At 44.2% G+C, this 22,380-nt stretch overlaps 1 protein-coding gene across 1 annotated transcript in view; it reads right to left on the bottom strand.

Annotated features, from left to right (window-relative positions):
• Positions 1-871: 871 nt before the first annotated feature.
• ADAD1 (adenosine deaminase domain containing 1) overlaps positions 872-22,380 on the bottom strand; it is a 36,398-nt gene continuing 14,889 nt past the window's right edge. The window contains exons 9-12 of the mRNA XM_066574692.1: positions 20,966-21,195; positions 14,136-14,373; positions 12,714-12,846; positions 872-1,272 (exon numbers count right to left, since the gene is read on the bottom strand). Of these exons, the coding sequence (XP_066430789.1) occupies positions 1,159-1,272; positions 12,714-12,846; positions 14,136-14,373; positions 20,966-21,195 (715 nt within the window). The 3' untranslated portion in view covers positions 872-1,158. The remainder of the gene's footprint in view (positions 1,273-12,713; positions 12,847-14,135; positions 14,374-20,965; positions 21,196-22,380) is intronic.

Below are 22,380 nucleotides of genomic sequence, written 5' to 3' on the forward strand. Positions count from 1 at the left end.
AACGAGTACTTACGCACCCGAGTACCGCCATTTTCGAGTACTTCAGTACTCGGGCGTAAAGATTTTGGGGGCGGGGAGAGGCGCGGCGGTGCGGGGGGGGGGGGGGGGGGGGAGCAGCGGGGAACAGGGGGAGCCCTCTCTCTCTCTCCCCACTGCTACCCCCCGTGCCGCCACGGCGCCCCCCGAATCTTTACGCCCGAGTACTGCAGTACTCAAAAATGGCGGTACTCGGGTGCGTAAGTACTCGTAACGAGTACGTTCGCTCATCTCTACCTGTAAGCCCTCCGTTTTTTTAAATCCCTTTTACTGCCCAGTTTTGAACTTGGTCACAGTTTCTCTGCCGATCTCCAATTCGGATGGTCGTTTCATGTTTGTTTTATAACAACTTGCTTGCACAATAGTAAAAATGCAAAACTACCAACACAACCAACATGACTTGTTGATATTTGTCCTTTTACTTTAACACAATGCAAAAGAAAAGTATATAAATGTTAAGACTTCTATATTCCTTAGAGAAGAGAACTGTTCTCATAAATGTGGAACATAAATTGCTTGTTTACGAGCATTAAAATTTTTTTTTCAAAAAAAGCACTAGATGCCATAAACATTTTTTTTGTTTAAAATGGGTTGTCCAGTTGTAAACTATTGATAACATATCCTCAGAATAGATCATCTGTAATACATAGACGGGAGTCTATCTCTGGCACCTAACGGATATCTGTTCTCTGGGACAATGCATTTGTGCAGTGAACAGATTTCTGCAGGAAGCAGACAGCTCCCATTTCCACTGCAGTGGCCAAGCTCTGAATTGCAGTCCAAGTTCCCAATGAAGTGAATGGGAACTTTAACTGTAGTACCAAGTTAAGCCACTGACGTAAGAATGTAGCTGCCTGCGTCCTGCAGAAACTAGCTCACTGTATGAGCTCAGAGAACAGGTGATTGGCAGCAGTCCCAGGCGACAGGCCCTAACCAATAAACTACTACTGATCTATTTTGGAGGATAAGCCAGCCATCAATAGTTTACAACCTGTAAGATTCAAATAATTTTAAGAGTTAAAGCATTTTTTCCAGTTTTTTTTTCTTAAACCTTAGCATACACTAACAGGTTAACAAAAGAGAGAACGTGATATATAAGCAATTATTACAGTTCTTAAAGAATTACATTGAAAAGTTTTCAATACTTTTTGGCTTCACAATCCAACATCCAAAACCTTGCTGCTCAAAATAGGACTTCAGCAAGCACTTCGCTTCTTGGTAGGATCCTGAAAGGTTCTAGAAAAGTGTAAAAACAAGACAAAAAAAAAAATCTGAATTTCACATAGATTATGATGCAATACAACCACATATACTCAATTCTAGGTTATTAAACTAAACGCCATCTTAAAATACAGCTATACAATGCAGAACATCTGCTAGATTGTACAGGGTTTTTACAAATGAGCTTCCTGATTTGAAATTTTCATTTAGCTAAACTGCCTAACAGTAAGATTGCCCTTGTTGCCGATAACCAATCACAGCACAGCTTTCATTTCTCAAGCTGCTAAGGTTAAATTAAAGCAGTTTTGTTATATGAGGCATGCTGGTTCTAGCAGCAGAAAAAGCTCTAATTTTCTGTTATTTCCATGTACAACAGTTGTAAGGCAGTATGAAAAAAAAAATGTGATGGTGTTAGAGTTGCAATTACTACTTGTAAAAAGTATACACTGCACATACCAGAAAAGAGATCCCCCTAAATCACTGCCCATAATGTATTTTAACAATGGCTGTAATGGGCTTTATTCTAATGCAACTGCCTTTTTTTATGGTGGCTGCATCAGAATCCTGGCATGGCCGTGGAGGTTGGATACCAGCCTGGCACTTGCTCAAACAGCAGAGACAGGAGAAACTTTCAATCCCCACTGTGTAATCATTTACATGCCACAGTCAATGCAACCATGGCATATAAAAAGAGGTACAGCAAGAAATGACTCTACCCAAAAAGAACGGAGCAGAGGAGAAAGAGGTACAGCAAGAAAGGACCACCCACAAAGAACTGTGTAGTAAACACACAGTCCTCTTGAATGGACAAGAAGTGTTGCTGTGAAGAAGAGGAGAGTGGTGGTTGTGGGGGGGGGGGATTCCCTATTGAGAGGAACAGAGGCCGCTGTCTGCAGACCTGACACCTCATGAGAGGTGTTCTGTCTTCCAGGTGCACAAATCAAAGATGTGTCTGATAGGCTGTCAAGACTCTTCAGTCATACAGTACACCACCCATCTCCAATAATACATGTAGGGACAAATGACACTGCAAAAAAAGGACCTTGCAACTATCTGCAGAGACTTCGAAGACCTTGGAAAGATGAAGAGCACAGGTGGTCTTTTCATCCATCCTCCCAATGGATGGCCATGGATTAAGATGGAACAGGATTCTAGGAGAACAACTGGCTATGTTGATGGTGCAGTCAGCAAAGATTTGGATTTCTAGACCATGGAATGAATAACCTATATGATGGGACTGCTTGTAAGAGACAGGTTGCACCTTACAAAAACGGGTAAGCATATATATTTGTTGGGCACCTTGCTTCACTCATTAAGCGATCTTGAAACTAGAATATGGGAAGGGAAGTGAAAGGCCAGCTAAAAATATACAGCTAATTAATACATTTGAGACCCCCCCCCCCCGCTATTAGAAGTGGAAAGAAAGAACAAAGACAAAAAAATTTCAGAAGGAAAGTAGAGGAGCAAGAGACACTGTATAAAAACATTTTAGTTTGTGATCGAATGCTCAGAGCATGGGAAACAAACAAGGAGAATTGGGGCTCCTAACACAGGAAGAGAAATAGGAGGTCATAGGCATCACGGAAACATGGTGGGATGATACACATGATTGGAATACAAGGCTTGAAGGATACAGACTAGAGATGAGCGAACGTACTCGTTTCGAGTAATTACTCGATCGAGCACCGCGATTTTTGAGTACTTCAGTACTCAGGTGAAAAGATTCGGGGGGCGTCGGGGGGAGGCGTGGCAGCGCAGGGGGTAGCAGCGGGAAACGGGGGAGCCCTCTCTCCCCCCCACTCGCTGTTGCAACCCCCCACTCACCTATGGCGCCCCCCAAATTTTTTCGCCCGAGTACGGAAGTACTCGAAAATCGCGGTATTCGGGCGAAAAAGGGGCGTGGCCGAGTACGTTCGCTCATCTCTAATACAGACCAAAAAAAAAAGGGGAGGAGGAGGTGTTGCGTTGTATGTTAGGAAAACATCACCGAGATTCAAGCTTTAGACCATAGTAGTTCTGTAGAAACTGGGTAAGAATACAAGGAGACAACAGAAAGGACACTATTGTAGGCACTTACTATTGGTCACCTGGACAAACAGAAGATATTGATGAACTCTTTCTACATCAGAAGTCAAAGACGCTATTGGATGCTTACAAGATGAAAATGCTGAATTGGTTAAGAATGAAGTTGAGAAGGCCAAACTTTTAAATTCCAATTTTATATCCGTTTTATATGGCACATCAACTGATCTTCCCTGTGCTATTGGGGGAATAAAAGAATGCAGGCTAATCTGTAAGCAGATAGATGGTGGGAGAACACTTAGCTAACTTAAATGAATTCAAGTCTTAAGGTCCAGATGAATTACATCCTAGGATACTAAAGGAAGCAGCGGAGGTAATTGCTGAACCACTCTTGCCCTAATCTGAAAATTCCTGGAGGGGAGAAGTCCCAGAAGATAGGGACAGCATTTGCCCTTATCAAATCTTCAAAATAGGGAAGGTGGATACAGGAAACTACAGGCCTGTGAGCCTGACTTCTGTACCGGGAATGAACTTTGAACAAATTATTAAACAGCATGTATGCAAGTACTTGGATAAAAATGGAGAAATTAACCAGAGCCAGCATGGGTTTGTAACAAACAAGTCATGCCAGATGAATATAAATTTCCTTCCTTGACAGAATCCCCAACTGGGTTGATCAGGGAAATGCGGTGGATATAGGTTTTCTTGACCTTAGTAAAGCATTTGACAAAGTATCTCATACCATACTTATTGAAAAAAAAAGAAAAGACCAAATATGCGATTGACGAGGCAACTGTTAGGTGGATTCATAACTGGCTGAGTGACTGTACTCAAAGAGTGGTCATAGACGGTTGTACATCCAAGTGAAAGAATGTATTAAGTGGAGTACCACAAGGCTCTGTCCTAGGCCCAGTGGTGTTCAACATTTTCATAAAAGTATCTGCAGGAGGGAATTAATGGGAAACTGATCAAAATTTCCCAACGACACAAAGCTAGGAGGGATAGCTAACACTAGGGAAGGCAAAGAGATTCAAAAAGATCTAGAAAAACTTGAACAGTGGGCAGCGACTAACAGAATGGTATTTAACAAGGAGATATGCAAAGTCCTACATCTGGGCAAGAAAAATGAAAAAAAGCACATACAGAATGGGAGGAATTGGGCTAAGCAGCACATGTAAAAAAGACGGGTATACTAATAGATCATAGACTGAACAGTCAAAAAGGCAAACACAATTCTGGGATGTATTAAGAGAAGCATCGAGTCTAGATCACGTGAGGTCATTATCCCCCTCTACTCTTCCTTAGTCAGACCTCATCTGAAATATTGTGTCCCGTTCTGGGCACCCCACTTTAAAAAAAGACAGACAAACTGGAGCAAGTTCAGAGAAGAGTTACCAAGATGGTGAGCAGTCTGCAAATCATGTCCTATGAGGAATGGTTCAAGGTTCTGGGAATGTTTAGCTTGCAAAAAAAGGCGGCTGAGAAGAGACTTAATAGCGGTCAACAAATATTTTAAGAGCTGTCACAGTGCAGAGGGATCAGCCCTATTCTCATTTGCACAAGGAAAGACCAGAAGCAATGGGATGAAACAGAAAGGGAGGACACACAGATTAGATATTAGAAAAAACTTTGACAGTGAGGGTGATCAATGAGTGGTACAGGTTACCACAGGAGGTGGTGAGTTCTCCTGCAACGGAAGTGTTCAAACAAAGGCTGGACAAATATCTGTCTGGGATGATTTAGTAAACCCTGCACTGAGCAGGGGGTTGGACCAGATAACCCTGGAGGTCCCTTCCAACTCTACCATTCTATGATAAAAGGTGCAAACAGGCTCCATTATTAATCCTCCTTACACAGGCCGACAGTCGTCTAGACAACTGGTTCTCAATGTGGGCATAATTGACCCCTGGGGGCGTTTTTCCTTTTCAAGGCATCGGTGGAACGAAAAGGGCCTTTCTGTGTTTGCTTTGTTTTTTTATTGTCTAGTAACATCTCTCTAAAAAATTAGTAGCAATACCTCGGTTTTCGTTGATAAATCGATCCGAAAACAATCAGTGATATCCAAAACCGAAGCAATCATTTTCATTTGAATCACTTACATGTAATGGGAGCGGTGTGCAGCGTACGCACCGTTATCATATAATGTATAACTTTTATAATCCCATGACTCCACTACAGATCATTCATACTTCATAACATTGGATAACCTACAGCACAACCCAACCCGCTGTATTCCATAATGCCGCTAATTGGCTGGAACCGCTTCAAACTTTCACTTGTGTGGGTCTCTGGGGGTTGTAGTCTTAGTGGACAACAAGTCTTTTCAGAACACTGATATAAGCTACAACTCCCAGAGACCCACACAATTGAAAATTCCAGCCAAATCAGCGGCATTATGGAATACAGCAGTTTAGGTTGTTCTTTAGGTTATCCATTGTGATTGATCCGACAGCGGCATTTAAATCCACCGAATGAAGTTCGGGGGTCCCATACAGCCCCCCGCGATGAGATAGCAAGAAGCTGTACCGTAGTCATGGCAGCCGGGGGCCTCCTGAAAGGCCCCAGTATTGTCATGGCAGAATGTCCATCCCCGTGGCGTGGCTTGATAGACTGCCTATCAGATTATGATGTAATGCTTTGGCATTACATCATACTGCAGGAGCAATCAAAGCATCGCAAGTTGTTGAAAGATTTACTATTTAAAAAAAAAAAAAAAAAAGAAGAAAACTTTTTGCTATATTTGTAATAAAAATCTAAATCATAAACACAAAAATACATATTTGGTATCGCTGTGTCTGAAAAAGTCTGACCTATCAAAGTAACGCATTATTTACCCTGCATGATGAATGTTGTCCGAAAACAAAAAACAGAAAGTCAGAAAAGCGCTTTTTTTGATCACCCTGTCCAAGACAAAAATGGAATAAAAGGCCCCCCTAGTAATTGCTCTGACCCAGAGTATTAAAAGTTATCAGGTCATTTTTGTTGCAGTTTCTGCGCTGTAGAAACAAGACGCACCGAAAGATGGCGGAATTTCGTTCCCCCCATTTTACTCCATTTGAAACAAAAGAAACTGGGCCACTAAGGGGTTAATATATTCACTGAGGGGTGTCATGAGTATTTGACCGAACAGTTTCTTTTCAGGAGTTAATGCAATTTAGAGGAGAAAAAAAAGAGATTATACCTACCCGATAATCGGGTTTCCAGTAGTCTCCACGACAGTACCAATTGAGATTGCCTCCTCCTGATAGGACAGGAACACACAGAGGTTTAAAGCTCCCCCCCTTCCCCCAGTGGATTCTAACGAATTGCTGGGGTAGGAGCTCAACTTAAATTTTTTCCCCCTAACCGGGATTTTTTTTTTTTATTATAAAATTATATATATATTTTTTATATTATATTCTATAGTTTCTTTTCTATCAATTTAGGGGGGGGGGGGGGGGGGGGGGAGGTACGGGTGCTGTCGTGGAGACTACTGGAAACCCGATTATCGGGTAGGTATAATCTCTTTTTTCCCCAGTCGTCCCGCCTCCAGTGGCTTGTCGCCTCTATGTAGCCTAGGACTGCTCTCCTAACGTCCAGGCAGCCTAGGGTTTCTTCCTCGTTTTTAGGTTTACTAAAAAATGAGGGGATTATTATGTCTTGGGACCTATGAAAATGTGATACTACTTTTGGCATAAACGCCGGGTCCGTTTTAAATACTAATTTGGTGTCCGAGATTTTCAGGAACGGGTGGCGAATGGACAAGGCCTGAAGCTCGCTAACCCATCTTGCGGAGGTGATGGCTACTAAGAAAATGGTCTTGATAGTAAGCATTTTTATGGGTAGTGCTTCGATCGTCTCGAATGGTACCGTTGTCATGGCCCTTAGAGCCCAATTAAGGTTCCAGTCTGGAAAAAGATTTATGGGCCTAGGCTGTAATCTAGTTGCTGCTGCTAGGAACCTGTTGACCCATCTGTTGTCTGCGAACTTTGTCACATATGGCGCTAAGGGCTGCGACCTGGACCTTCAGGGTGCTTGGAGAGAGGCCCATCTCTAGGCCCTCCTGCAAGAACTCTAAGATTAGAGGGATGTCCGGGATAGAATCCCCACGATCCCTTCCCTGTCTCCATGAGGAAAACCTTCTCCAAACTTTCTGGTAGATAAGGTGGGTCGTCTTTTTTCTGCTGGACATTAACGTTTCTACTATTCTCTCTGAGAATGCCTTCTCTTTTAGTGAGGATTCCTCAAGAGCCATGCTGTTAAGTGGAGCTTGTCTAGGCTCGGATGGTTCAGTGGCCCCTGTGAGAGAAGATCTGTCCAGGTAGGGAAGGTGACTGGGTCCTGGACGCTCAATGTTGCTAGAAGACCGAACCAGCTTCTTTTGGGCCAGAAGGGGGTCACCAGGATTAGTGTGCATACCTGGGTTCTGAAATGTTGTAAGACTCTGGGGATCAACGGTATAGGAGGAAAGGCGTACACCAGCCCCTCTCCCAAGTCTACTGCTGTTGGACGATCTCCTGGCCGGAGGGAGAAGAAGTTGCTTACTTTGGCATTTTCCCTGGTTGCGAACGGGTCCAATTGTGGGGTCCCCCACTGGTTGGTCAGGATTCTGAATGCTTCCAGGGAGAGAGACCATTCTCCTGGGTCTATTTGCCTCCTGCTCAGAAAGTCCGCTTTTTGGTTTAGCGTCCCCTTCAAGTGGGTTGCCGTGATTGAGAGGATCCCGGCCCTCTGCCCAGTGGAAAATTTTCTGTGCAATGTTTTACAAGGCGGGAGATCTTGTGCCCCCTTGGTGTCGTATATGGGCGACCGCGGTGATATTGTCTGACGGTATCTTTATAGGCTGGTCCCGTAGCGAGTTCCCTAACTGCTGTAGGACCTGCCATACGGCCTGTAGTTCCCGGTAATTTGAGGACTGTTTCGTCCTTTGAGGCCAGGGGCCCTGAAAGAACTGGTTCTCCACATGCGCTCCCCATCCCCAGGCGCTTGCGTCCGTTGTGATGTGAGTGGCTGGGTTTTGTAGCCAATGAACCCCTCTCCGCAGGTTCTCTGGGGATGTCCACCAACGCAGGGATGTTTTCACCGCGCTTGGGATGTACATTCTTGTCCTTAGAGAGGACTGCCTTTTGTCCCACGTGGATAGGACTGAGGCTTGCAGGGCTCTGGTGTGAGCCGGGGCCCATGCCACTCCTGGAATGCATGACGTCAAGCTTCCCAGGAGAGACATGGCTTCCCGAATTGTGCATAACCGTCTCCGTAGAAAGGTTTTGACTAGCCGTCAGATTTTTAGTATTTTCTCCTCGGGTAGGCAGGAGCATTGCGATTCTGAGTTGAGCGTTATACCCAGAAACGTTTTCTGCTTGTCGGGATCTAGGCTGGATTTTTCCCAGTTTATGATCCATCCTAAGGATTGGAGAAGTTCTAGCACTATCCTCAGGTGTTCCGTTAGGAGTTCTCTGAACTCTGCTATTATTAAAATATCGTCCAGGTAGGGTACTATTAGGACCGACTTCTTCCTCAGGTAGGTGGCTACCTCTGCCATCATTTTGGTGAAGATTCTGGGTGCTGAGGAGATCCCGAAGGGCAGGCATCTGAATTGATGGTGCTCTATTCCTTTGCCCATATCCACTGCGAACCCTAGGTATTTCCGGGACCCCTCGTGCATCGGTACGTGGAAATAAGCATCCTTTAAATCGATGGATGCCATGTAGGCTCCTTTGGGAATCAACTTTATCGTTGAGGAGATGGACTCCATCTTGAATTTTCTGTATCTGATGTAGGTGTTCAGAGGTTTCAGGTTCACTATCATCCGCTGTTTCCCACAGGGTTTCCTTACTAGGAAGAGCCTGGAACAATGGCCCTGGGTTTCCTCGTTTTGCGGTACGGGGGACATTGCGCTTAGTTGTTGCGGGTCCCGAACGCTTTGCCTTAGTAGGTGTAACTGTTTGGAGCCTCCCGTGATAACGAATTTTCTTCTGGGGAGGGACACCAGCTCTATCCGGTATCCCTGCTGTAAGATCTTTGGGATCCATGGGCCTTCGCAAATCGTGGCCCATTGATCCACAAAGCTCCCCAGCCTTGCCCCTACGGGGATGGCGTCAGGGTCTCTGCTTTGGCTCCTTAAAGAGGATGTTCCTTCCTCTGCCCCCCCTTGGGCTAACTCCAGCGGCCTGTCTTGCCCTTGCCTCGGTAGGCCTCTGGCTGTTGCACTGGGGCCCGGAAGAAGGTCTTCCCTCTCTGTGGCTTTTCTTCCGGGAATCCCTTCCTTTTGTCGGCCGCCTTCTCTAGAATCTTGTCAAGGTCCGGTCCGAACAAAAACTGGCCGTAGAACAGGAGGGCGCATAGCCTATTTTTTGAGGCTAGGTCGCCTGACCATGTCTTTTTTATCCCCCTGACAAAGCATTTTTGCGGGTAAATATACAATTTTTCCATACACAATACACTGGATATTTGCATTGTATTTTTTGCCGCACTGGCTACTTACGGCCGCTGAGGCCCCAGCTGTCTCTGGGGCTGGAGCACTCATTACTATACCGGTGCTGCAGACACCTTGCGACCTGTAGTGCTGGTCTGTTCTGGCTTCTCTCAGGTTCCTATCTTTTTAAATTTTCGCGCTCCTGCGCTAAGCCCCGCCCCCTCCGCTCCTGATGCAGACGCGATGACGTCATTGTGCTGGACACGTGACGCGGCGCCCCGCAAGGGCTTCCTGGAGCGCCGCGCTGTAACTCTGCAGGGAAGACGAGGGGGACTGAGGCTCCCCTTTGTACCCCCCATGGGCCGCTGCAGGAGGAACCTGGCCCGGGGGTTACCACCCCATGTGGCGTCCCGGGAGTCATCTGGCTTGGAAGGGAGGACAGGCTGACCCACTGCCCTCCGATCCGCTGTAAGTAAATCCTGGCTGGCTCCACCAGCCCCTCTCAGAGATCCTGCCTCCTGGCAGGACAGGAAGACACTGAGGAAAGTGGGGAGGGGAGCTTTTAACCTCTCAGTGTGTTCCTGTCCTATCAGGAGGAGGCAATCTCAATTGGTGCTGTCGTAGAGACGACTGGGGAAAAATAAAATTTCATATTTTTGCAAATATGTCATTTTAAAGAAAGTTTAATTTGTACGGCACACACATTAATGAAGACTTTCACCCGTTTGTCCCGTATTCAGAAACCTATCTATTGTAGCCCCCATCAGCTTAGTGCACTGTTCCCCAACTCCAGTCCTCAGGGACTGGCAACAGGTCATGTTTTCTGGATTCCCTCAGTGTTGCACAGGAGATGTAATCATTGTCAGCGGCTCAGACATTGCCACAGGTGTTCTTACTATAGGATATCCTGAAAACATGACCTGTTGGTGGTCCCTGGGGACTGGAGTTGGGGACCCCTGGCTTAGTGGACACATGGCTATGCCTGTAATGGAGGGAACACTTACTTTCAGGGCATAACTGAATAAATTCCAGCCCCAACTGCTCACTTGTAGAGCCATCAATAGACTCCATTTTGAAATCTAGACCACTCAGCCCACGTATCTAGGTGTGTACTGAGCATTCTAACCCCACTTTTTTTTTTGCAAAAAAAAAAAAAAATTGTATAAAGCTAGTGAAAAATGACTTTTTTCATAAATTTCCCTTTCATGACCGATTCCTTTGTTTCAAAGCAGGAAAAATGGGAGAGATGCACCCCAAATTTTATAGCACCATTTCTTCTGGGTTCAGCAATACCCCATTGTAGCCCCACACATTGCTAGGCCTGTAATGGAGGGAACACCCGTTGTGGCTGGAATTTATTCAGGTGTGCCCTGCAATCCAATTGCTCACTTGTGCAGAGAGAAAAAAAACAAAAAAAAAAAAAAACAACTGACTTCCTAAAAATAAGTCACCTTTTATTATCACCCCCTTTTTTGGCACTCCCTACATCTTAGATAAAAGTAACAGGGTAAACCTGTGCGGTATGCCTCAAAAAAGGGGTAGTTTCAGAGCCCTGTTTGGGATGGGCATATGGGGCAATAGAACCAGGTATCCCTTCTCCTGCTGCAAAGCAGACACTTTTTTGGGGGGTATTTCTTGACCTCAGTGGCAGGGATGGGGTGTAAAAAGTGGTGCTCTGTGAGTCTTCGTAATCTTGCTGAGGTGCAGCGGTCTCACACAGAAGGCCCTGAACAAGCTGCTCCTGGAACTGCAGGAAGGCGAGCGTTCCCGGGGCTCCTTGTAAAATTCCGTATTACAGGTAATGATTTGAATCATGCCGGGCTCACACAGCCGTATGTGTAATCCGCTTGCGGAGGCCCGAAGCGGATCCCAGCTGTGAGCCCGGCATACAGTGCATAATGTACTGCATAAATCACACAGGCGGTCATGTGCAGTACATTTTTTGGTTGTTTAGATTTCTTGCGCTGTCTCTTAGCTACCTTTTTATCACATGACTAGGGACCACTCAATGAGGCCTTCGCTCACTGCACCAGCCAAAAGCAAGGAGACGTCAAATTTACCAGGCCCTCCACAGCTTCTGTGCTTTCGTCTGCCAGTTAGCCGACAAGCACATGCGCAGAAGACGATAAAATGATTGCGTTGGGGGGACAAAAGATAGAGAATTTCATTTTCCCCTCACAGATGCGATCCGTGGGGGTAGATGAAACTAACTTTTATTTACTTTACATGATCGTCATTATCCATCGGATAACAGCAATCACGTGACCAGGGGCCACATACCGCAGCCACCCTTGAAATCTCCAGGCTGTCAGCTACATTTGGGAGTAGGGAGTTTTAAAATTCCCCGTCAATCCTTAAGCTTTTACGCATGAGTCCGCCATTAGGTGCATGTGCAGAAGCCGGGCTAGGGTCCGTGGATAAATCCGGGGGCCTTAGATACTCAATTTCATCTCCCCTCACAAATGATTCGTAAGGGGAGATTAAAAAAAAAAATTTTGTTTTAACACACTATTTTTTACGTTACATGATAGTCATCCATTGGATAACTGATCACGTGACCAGGGACCACATACTGCGCTCCCCGGTGACATCTCCCTGCTCTCGACTACTCATGGTACCCGGGAACAGAGAAAGATTTTTTTTTAATTCTTGGGCTTCCCGGGCATCTGCCCTTGCGCCCAAATTTTACATGAGGGGAGCAGAAACTTTATTTTATTTTTTACTTTCATGCGATCGCCGTTATCCATTAGTAAAGCCTGGGGTCTCTACATGCGACCGTTGCCATCAGGTACTCTGCAGGGTCGGCATGTTTTTACAGCCCTGTAGAATTAAGCCCAGCCACCCAGGACATAAAAACCTGTATTGGTGGTCACAAAGGGATAAAGACAATCCTATAAAGTCCGGAAGAGGTTCCCCTTTTACTACTGTTGATCTGGCTATAGCCTTGGTTCATTCCTTCCATGAACTTACCTTTAGTTTGCCAACAGATATGTCTGATAAAAAGCTATTCTTTTGGGGAGTATGATTCATATCTTCATACCTTTGCTTCACGATAAGATAGACCACAATACACATCATCCCTTTTTGCTTCTTTTACAAGCAAGTTGAAGCGGCTTAACATGGCAGCTTTGCAGAGACGACTCGCCATCGAGCGACCACTTTTAAATGGTGAGCTAGAAACAAAAATCAATCCTTTTCATAAAACAATTTAAAAAAAGAGGTTTAAGAGCATTTAAAGAGGATTACGAATTAGGTCCTTAGCCTGGGTCCGCACGGGTCGGAAATCCCGCCGCTTAGCCGCACCGAAAAACTGCGAGATTTCCACGGGATAAGCGCAGCTTCAAAACCCGCAGCCGCAGGCTTTGAAGCGACTTTGCCGCCTGCATCGCCACTGCGGCCATTTCTCTCCATAGACAGGAGAGAGGCCGCTGCGAAAATGAAAAAAAGAAATGACATGCCGCGTCTTTGTTTCCCTGCGTCATGTCAGTTTCAGTGCGGCTTGGCCGCAGCACGTAGACGAGCTTTTTGCAAAATGTCGTCCACTTTGCTGGCTAATTTCACACAGAAATTCCGTCCCGTGTGAGCCCAGCCTTAAAGGCTAGAGAGACACCTGAACGCTTTGCTGCATTGCATTTTACAAATAAGCATTTTCCTGTTTGGCTTCTACTGCTGCCATGTATAGACACTACAATATAAACTGCCCAATCTCGTTCTAGTCTCATTTCATCTGCCAGCTATGTCTGCTGATTAGCTTGTATTGTTTTACAAGAAAATCAAAATAGAGGAAATATTTTAAAAGGGCCACAAAGAGGAAAACATTTTTCCATTCCTGCCCTATTCATCTGATTGCCTGCTATACTTTTGAGGTCTCCTTTGTGTATTCCAGTCACTTCCTTGCATTTTAGCCTCCTGTCTCCCCATCTTGATGGTATTTTTATTTATTTTTTTATACCATTTTTCCTGCAAGTGAGGGCGCTGCAGACCATAGTTCTAGTCATGAAGATGAGCTGTAATCTCCTTTATTATAACTGACAGGAGCTGTGTGATCATCATCAGTAACTGTGACAAGAGTGTCTGTATCCCCCTCTAAGCAGTTTATGTGATAGAACCATGTAACATCATGCAAACTGAGAATCTGGCTAGAAAATGAAAACCGCAAGGCAGATCTGAGCTGGTCGGAACAGAGATCTTTTGTCCATATGAGGAAAAAGCGGCTGTAAGTTTCAGACGGAAAGAACTAAACAAGGCAACACTAGCTCACATACCGTATATACTGAGGGGATAGCTATATAATGAATAAATATATAAAAAAAATAAAAATAAAAAAACAAAAACACACCGAGGCCCTTTAATAAATGCAATTTCAAGTGTTATTTGTAACCATACATGCAAAAAAAAAAAAAAAAAGATTAAAAAAAATTTAAAAGCCCGACAGAGTGCCTATGGGCTTTAAAGCAGATACCTGTCAATGGTTTTCCCTTGCAATGCATCCACAATTTCCAAAGAACTGTCTCCTTTTGACCAGTTCAAACTGAGTGTGCGATTTCCAGCAACAGCCTGAGTTTGGTTGACAGCATTCACAATGCTGATGTAAGGCCTGTGTACAAGGTAAAACATAGGCAATCTTGAAGTCAGAGCATCATCAACTCGACGCTTTATGGCACGTTCCAATCCTCTTGTGTCTGTGCAATTTACATCACCTGAAAGTAAATATAAGAGAAATAGCTCATTAGCTGTAGGTTTTGCCAAAATTATACAGATAAAACTTACAGTAGTGTTCAAAAAAAAAAAAAAAAAAAAAGTACAATATTAACTGATAAAATCACCATTTTTAGTAGAAGTGAAATTTCTTCATACCAAGTACTTTACTTGGAAGTGTAATAAAGTAATAGAAAAAAACCAGAGCCGACAATTAGGACGTGTTGCTCATTCTGAGTAACTGAATCATTAATTGAAGAGATTTTTCAAAATAGCAGCAGTGGGGGATTAAATTGGTGGTCATTAATTATGTGGAACAACAGGGGTTAATTTTGGCCCTTATTTAAAGGTAGGAAGGTGGCAAGTGTTGGTTATAGTGCATTTCCTTCTGAAATACTGGTGAAAATGGGTAATTCCAGACGTTGTTCTGATGAAGGACGTACTTTGATTACAAAAATTGGAGACGGAAAACAGAGAAGTGCAGCAAATTATAGGTTGCTCAGCTAAAATAATCTCAAATACCTTGAAGTCGCAACCCAAACCTGAAAGCCGTGGAAGGAGGTGGAGAACTACTGTTCAAATTGATCAAAAAATAGCCACAATGGCAAAAGGCACGGCCAATGATCCCCTCCAGAAATATCAAAAATCTGAACTTACTGGTAGGTACTGCAACAATCAGAAGACGATTAAGTAAAGCCAAGTCTCCGGCACGGCAGGAACTCCCCACAAAGTGTCTTGGTTTAAAAAAAAAAAGGCAGATCTCAAACAGAGAAAAGAAATTTGCAAAAAGGAACTCATTGACTGTCCTAAAGAGAAGCGGCTCAACATTTCTGGAGTGATAAATGCAAAAGAGCTCTTTCAGTCTGGTGACGGACAGTATGTCAGACGACCCCCGAAAACTGAATTGAAGTCACATTGCACTGTAAAGACAGTAAAGCATGGTGGTGCAAAATTATATGGGGATGTTCCCTATACCATGATGTTGGGCCTATTTACCACATACGAGGGATCATGGATCAGTTTGAATATATCAGAATACTTGAGATCATGATGCCCTATGAAAAGAAGAAATACCCTTTAAAAACAATGGCCTAGAGCACAGTAGTAAGTAAACATAATTTTGGTTACAGGCAAACAGGATTGAGGTAATGGAGTGGCTGGCCCAATCCCGAGCTCCATCCCATAGAGAACTTGAGAGATTACATAAAAAAAAAAACAAAAAAGAAAAAAACAAAAAAAAAAAAAACAAACGCAGTTTATGAGGCAAAAAAATTAATAAATAAATAATGGAGGACTGTGGAATATAGTACAATCTTCCAGAAAGGCCATAGCGGAGGTCTGCAGGGCCGTGGGCAGAGGCTGCCCATGACAGGGTTAATGGGGACTGGCGTAGTTGGCATGGGCTTGATAGCCGACCCCCCTTTTGGTGATTAATTTGTTACAGCGGGTCTGTTGCCTCTGGGCTCTGACAGGGCGGAGTCCTTGCAGAGATAGTGGATGGGCTAGTCCTGGAATGGCTAGCAGGTCTGAGAGTCTGGAGGTAGCTGGCTGGAAACAAATTGGTGATCTTGGGTTTCCCGAGTCAGTTGGTTTGTGGTGGAGGACAATTCGGTCTCCCGAGTCAGTTGGTGTGTGGCAGTATGGATATACTTCCCTAAAATGTTCAAGCGAGAGACTTCTGTGGCTTCGAGGACCTCCCCTCTTCCTGGTTTAGGTTTAAGTCAAGGTTAACGATGTGTAAAGTTAGGTTTGTGATAAAATGGCTGCTGTGGCCAAATATAAAAAAAAAATGAATCAGTGTAGATAGTTATTCGGCAGGGAAGGGCGAATGCTGGGAGTGTGTGTGTAAAAGGAAAGGTTGGCGCTACAGCAGGAACGACTCCATTATACCCGGGTCATGAACTAGAATACCTGTGCAGAGGTACCAGAAGTTGGTGGGCTGGTACACACTTACACCACTCCCCCAGGCGACTCCAGAAGAGGACGTCATAACGCTCGGCGTTCCACACACAGAAGCTATCAGCTTAACAAGTCTCCAATACAATCTATGAAGTGTATGTACGCACTGACTGTACATGCAAGTCTCCAATACCATCTATAAAGTGTATGTATGCACTGACTGTACATGCAAATCTCCAATACCATCTATAAAGTGTATGTATGCACTGACTGTACATGCAAGTCTCCAATACCATCTATAAAGTGTATGTATGCACTGACTGTACATGCAAGTCTCCAATACAATCTATAAAGTGTATGTATGCACTGACTGTACATGCAAGTCTCCAATACCATCTATAAAGTGTGTGTATGCACTGACTGTACATGTAAGTCTCCAATACCATCTATGAAGTGTATGTATGCACTGACAAGTCTTGAAATAGGCGCAATATTTGGCACCGAAACGTGTTGCAATATACCATTTTATTTTTTTTTTACGTAAAAAAATAAATTTAGATAGCTATATAGCTATAGTGGCATCCTTCCTTTTCTTTAGTCTGTAACCTTTGGTTACAGATGAGAGTAAGGAATCACCACAATACCACCAGGCAAACCTGGACTCAGAGGTGCCACCAGTCAGGAACCCCGCTTGGCACCGGGTAAGTCCAATTCTTTTTTTTTTTACTCTTCTCTCATGCATATGAATTGTATGCACTAAATGTACAACAAGGCGCTGTACAACTTTTCTATAAATACTTATCTATAATTGCAAAAAGGTATGGAAAGCTGAATGAGTTAAGGGATACTGAAAAAAGGGCTAATGACTGACCCCTAAGAAAGTGAAACCTCAGGCCCATTTAAAGACCGTGCCCCAATGAGATGAAATTAGGCATACAATAATCATCTCCATAGAAGGCAGCACGAGTCCCAAGACCCTTATAACTGTACATTGACTAAATCGAACTGGCCGAAAACCCTGGAGACGTGTTATATTGTACGGGAAGTTTCTGCAGTGGGAGATATATCATGGCCTGAGTTGCATCAAAGATCCTTTCCAGGAGTGTGGGACACTGAGGGGGAACAGGTGAGATTTGGGGCAATTGATGATCCATATGAAGTGGGATAGGGTGTCCATGGTAATCTGATGCTATCTGAGTTGTCTGCCTTGGATGGTGGGTTATCCAGGTATTATCCAAATTGGGAATGGATACCAAGTCGCTAGAGTGAATGACTGCCATCACAGAGGAGGGGAACTATCTGAAGACCCTCAGAGCAGTGACAATGCCAAATGGGAGAGCTATAAATTGGTAGGTGACCAGTTGTAAAGCACAGGGGTAATACTGATCATAGTTGCAGAAGGGAGGATTATGCTTGATATTTACCAAGTAATGACCACCCTGAGAAATTCCATCTGGAAATGCTAAAATATGATGTAATGGCTTATGGCACTTCAAATTCAGGATTTGATGTACCATTCCTTATTAGAACAAAATGATTGGCCTAAAACCTCTGGAAGGGTTCTCATGCAGGGCCTGGTACTCTAATCATATGGGATAAAAGAGAATTGATGACAAGGGAAACACACACACACACAAAGCAAGAGCTCTTACCACCGGTGGGCTGGGAAATCTCATCTATCTTGCTAGTGAATAGCTGAGAACCAGAAAAAGGAAGAGCTGTTTGGCAACATGTCGATGCTGCGCCATCAGACCCATACTTTAGTCACAGCATACTACTTATGGCTATAGAAAGGGCCAAGGAACAGGTTAGAAGTCTGGATAAGTCATAAGAAGATTCACATATCTTCACTGTGTGGAATTTTAAGAGTAATCTCAGGCATTTCATCCAAAACTGCACCTTGGAGGCGTTGTTACACCCGTTTAGTTAGGGGGCCCGCTGACCTATAAGGTGGCAAAGAAAAGTTCTGAGAGTGAATTGGATGCTGCAAAAGAGGATTTGGCGAAGGATTTAATTTTAAAATCTAGCTAGTCCTGAAAATCAGTAGAATCAGCCGTGAGAAGTGTTGTGTGGTCAGTCAGGTAGAAAACTAAAAGGATCAACAGGAGAAACAGACCACTTTATTAGCTTGTTTGGTAAAAGATACACAACATCTAAGCACTTTGCTTTTGTAGAACTTCTATCTGGAACATAGCAATCATTCGACAGGAGCTCCTCAAACTCAGAACGGTAAGGAAAAAGTTTTGGTGAGCATCAAGGTAGTCTGATAGAACCCCTCCCCCTTGGTAGGAAGAGGATTCCCGCTTTTGGCTGTTTAGGGACTCCTTGACAGCTCTGATAAGGCTATCAAGCAAAGAACAGTTTAGAGGACTGCTCCTTGTCCAGGGTGAATCAGAGTCCTAGATAGTATCCGAGTAATCATCCAAGCATGTTAAGAAGCCTTGGTGGTTCACAGTCATTTCCCTGCTGTGGTGTATAGCTAGGCTACTTAAATTTCAGCAGAGACAAACCTTCAGTGTCCCTCCCCTTGGAGAGGGCGTAATTAAACTTAGGACAGCTGGGTGAACCTACAGCTGACGGATCAGAGGGCAGTTGAAGACCCGCTTGCCACCTTGTCTTCGGAGAGATAGCAAAACAGTGGTGTTAGGCTTGGCCGTACTCCCTCTTTGACAGGGGGACATAATTTGTATTCTAAAACTAAAAAGAAATGCATGTACCTGCTGAGCAGGCTGGCCTGCCTCCCACAGACCTTTAGCGAAATCTGATTTACACATGGTGTGAGGAGTCACTTTTTTCTGTGTCCGCTTAACGCCTTAGTGACAGCTTTTATGCTTTTTTCTCCCATTTTCGTTTGTTCTTTCTCTCTTTTAAAAAAGTCGTAACTCCTTTATTTATCCATCCATTTATGTAGCTGCATTAGGGCTTGTTTTTTTGCGGTAAGAGTTGTATTTTTCAAATGGTACCATTTAACTGAAAACCGTAAAAAAAATTCTAAGTGGAGAGAAATGGAGGAAAAAAAAATTCTAAGTGGAGAAAACGACATTTCGCCATCTTTCGGTGCGTCCTGTTTCCACGGCGCACAAACTGCAACAAAAATGACCTGATAACTTTATTCTATGGGTCAATATGATTATTACGATACCACACATCTTTTTTTGCTGTACCAGCATTTTTTTTAAAGAGATATTTAATTTTTTTAAAATTATTTTCTGTCCACAATAACTATATCGATGGAAAAATAAAGTTGAGTGAGGGCTCACTTTGTGCGGTACGTCCTGTCGTTTCTGTTGGGACCATTTTTGAATACAAACAACCTCTTGATCGCTTTTTATTAATTTTTTCTTGGAGATAAATTGAAGCTGGGGAGAATGGATGAGAAGAAATAAATTCTCCCTTCATCCTCCTGATCTGACAGTTCAGGAGGGTGCAGGTGGTCACATCACCATCAGGGCATTCTCCCTTCAGCCTCCCACCTCGGCGATCACGTGACAGCTGGGGGTCAGGTGGCACTCGACAGTCACATGATCGCCGGGCAGAACGCAGAACAATACTTCCGCATTCACCCTTCAGCCTGCCGGCTGGGTGATCGTATAATAGCTGAGGTCAGTTGACACCCGGCGGTCACATGATCGCCGGGGGATTCTGTGCATTACATAGCGCTAATTGAGAGCTATGTAGTGTGTAAAGGAGAAGGCAGAAAGGGTTAAAAACCCTTTCTGCATTCTCCTTGGGGGGTCCTCGATGTGGACCAGTGCTGACTAGCGGGTGCAGATGCACTCCTGCAGTGTCGGGCCTGTCCAGGAAAATGATGATGGGGCAGGCCCGACATTGGATTGGAAAGGGTTAATTCTTTTGACACTCGTTCAACTAAGGTGATAGAAAATGGAGAAGTAGTAGGAGAAGGAGTAATTGTATAAGCTTATGTCATTAAAGGGGTTGTCCTGAGGCAAACATCAAAATTTTACCTTACCCCATTCCCCCTGTCACCCCCCCCCCCCCCCCCCCCCCGGCATAAAATAGCAATTTAAAGCGGTTTTTAAACCGCTTGCTACTCACCGATGTGATGAAATATGAAGTTATAAAAATCTTCTCCCTAAGATGGCCGCCGGTCCTTTCCCAGGGATGCACCGCAGGTCTTCTCCCATGGTGCACCATGGGCTCTCTGCGGTTTGTTGCAGATTCCAGCCTCCTGATTGGCTGGAATCGGCACACGTGACTGGGCGGAGCTACGCGATGACGATGCGGTGACCAGCTCTCCGGCACGAGCGGCCCCATTCACCAGGCAGAAGCACGGACTGCGCAAGCGCGTCTAAAAACGCCAGAAGACATCAGAATTAGACGGAGCCATGGAGACGGGGACGCCAGCAACGGAGCAGGTAAGTGAATAACTTCTGTATGGCTCATATTTAATGCACGATGTACATTACAAAGTGCATTAATATGGCCATACAGAAGTGTAGAACCCCAATTGCTGCCGCGAGACAACCCCTTTAAGATAGTCAATTTGGAGTAATGACTATCATTATTTGCACCCCCCACCCTCCCCCAAAATCAAGAAAGAGGTGCTTCAGCACAGTACCCGATACCACAATGTCTATGCACACAAGGTTGGGTCTGCCATTGCACTTTAATCCATTCAAGAAAACCGGGAGAGCAGGAGAAAATACCCTATACCAATATTTTTAGAATACCTACCAACAAGAATACTGCTGATGTACACTGGCTGCATGAAGATGCTTAAGAGCGCTCCTTGAACTCCCAAAATTTCCCATTTTGTTAGCTTGTCTGTGGGAGACATGCTGCTTATATTAGCAGTTGTGTCACAATGGAAGTATGCTATCGGATAATTCCGGTTCTCCACTGAAATATGGAGGCTTAACTGGTCGTTATTCTCATGTGCTGAGAGAGAAAAGGGGTTAGGACGTCTAGAATAAAAGCAGAAAAAAAAAATATATATTTCTCATACGGTTTCCTTAAAAAGCAAGAAGATCCACAAAAAAATTATATGTGAAAGATTGCATAAACTTAGTATTTCCACTGTGCTCTTTCAATCCTCTGATTACAGGTTACAAGTTTCATGAGTACATGTTAACCAGGTCTGTGGAGTTGGTAAGACAACCCTCTGACTCAGACTCCTTAGTTTTCCCACTCAGGCTACATACACACGGGGGAGCGGGATATTGGGCCAAAAACACAGCCCGACATTGCGCTTGCCAACGTGCGTTTTACATGTGGACAAGGGGAGTTTTTCATTCAAAAACACTTCATATCACTTTGGTGAAATTACAATCCTCAAGCGTGTGTTTCACATGCGCTAGAAGATCGAAAGTGTTTCGCATTGATTTTAATGGAGAACATCACATTGCATGGCATGCAAGTGCCATGCAATGTCTTTAAAGGTCATATTGAAAACAATGGGCGATGTGTTCCAAGGGAACATCCAAAGACAAGACATGCTGTGGATGGGGCAGATCATATTCGTGCGTTGTTCCCCCCACAACGCACAGAACTCTGGCAAGATTCTCGCTTGTGTGCGTGTAGCCTCAGACTCCTTCAGACTCTTGTCTAAGTGATAGCTTTACTGTATTAAACATGTCTTCATCCTCATATCATCATCAGGCTATTTCTATATAAAACAAAATAAAATTTACTGGAATTTGAGAACATAAGACTTTACTAAATTTATAAATAAAACGCATACTGTATTGCATAAGCTGGAGTCAGTACATTTCTACCAACTATGACCCCACCACAATGGGAGTGACTCCGACTCCACAGCCCTGATGTCAACTGGGCAGAATAACCTTAACCCCTTCCAGCTCCAGGGCGTACATTTTATTTCTACTAGGTCATAGTTTTTCTAAATCATTACTACTTCCAGTTCGTCAACTTTGTCAGACTTCTGGCGTTAGGCATTATACAGGTCATAGGTTTTTGGTTAGCTTTTAAGTGTATCCCTATTAACTGTTCTGCTACTTCTAACCCCTCCCACCAATCCACACTCCTTTCATTACTTAGTCCCAGATCACTGTCTACACCATCTTCCCCTCCATCCGTATGGTTGCCCTAGCCCAAAGTTTAAACATTCCAAGCTTCTAGCCAAACAAGTA

Source organism: Eleutherodactylus coqui, chromosome 7, assembly GCF_035609145.1.
Source record: "Eleutherodactylus coqui strain aEleCoq1 chromosome 7, aEleCoq1.hap1, whole genome shotgun sequence".
In the NCBI taxonomy this organism is placed as follows: Eukaryota; Metazoa; Chordata; class Amphibia; order Anura; family Eleutherodactylidae; genus Eleutherodactylus; species Eleutherodactylus coqui.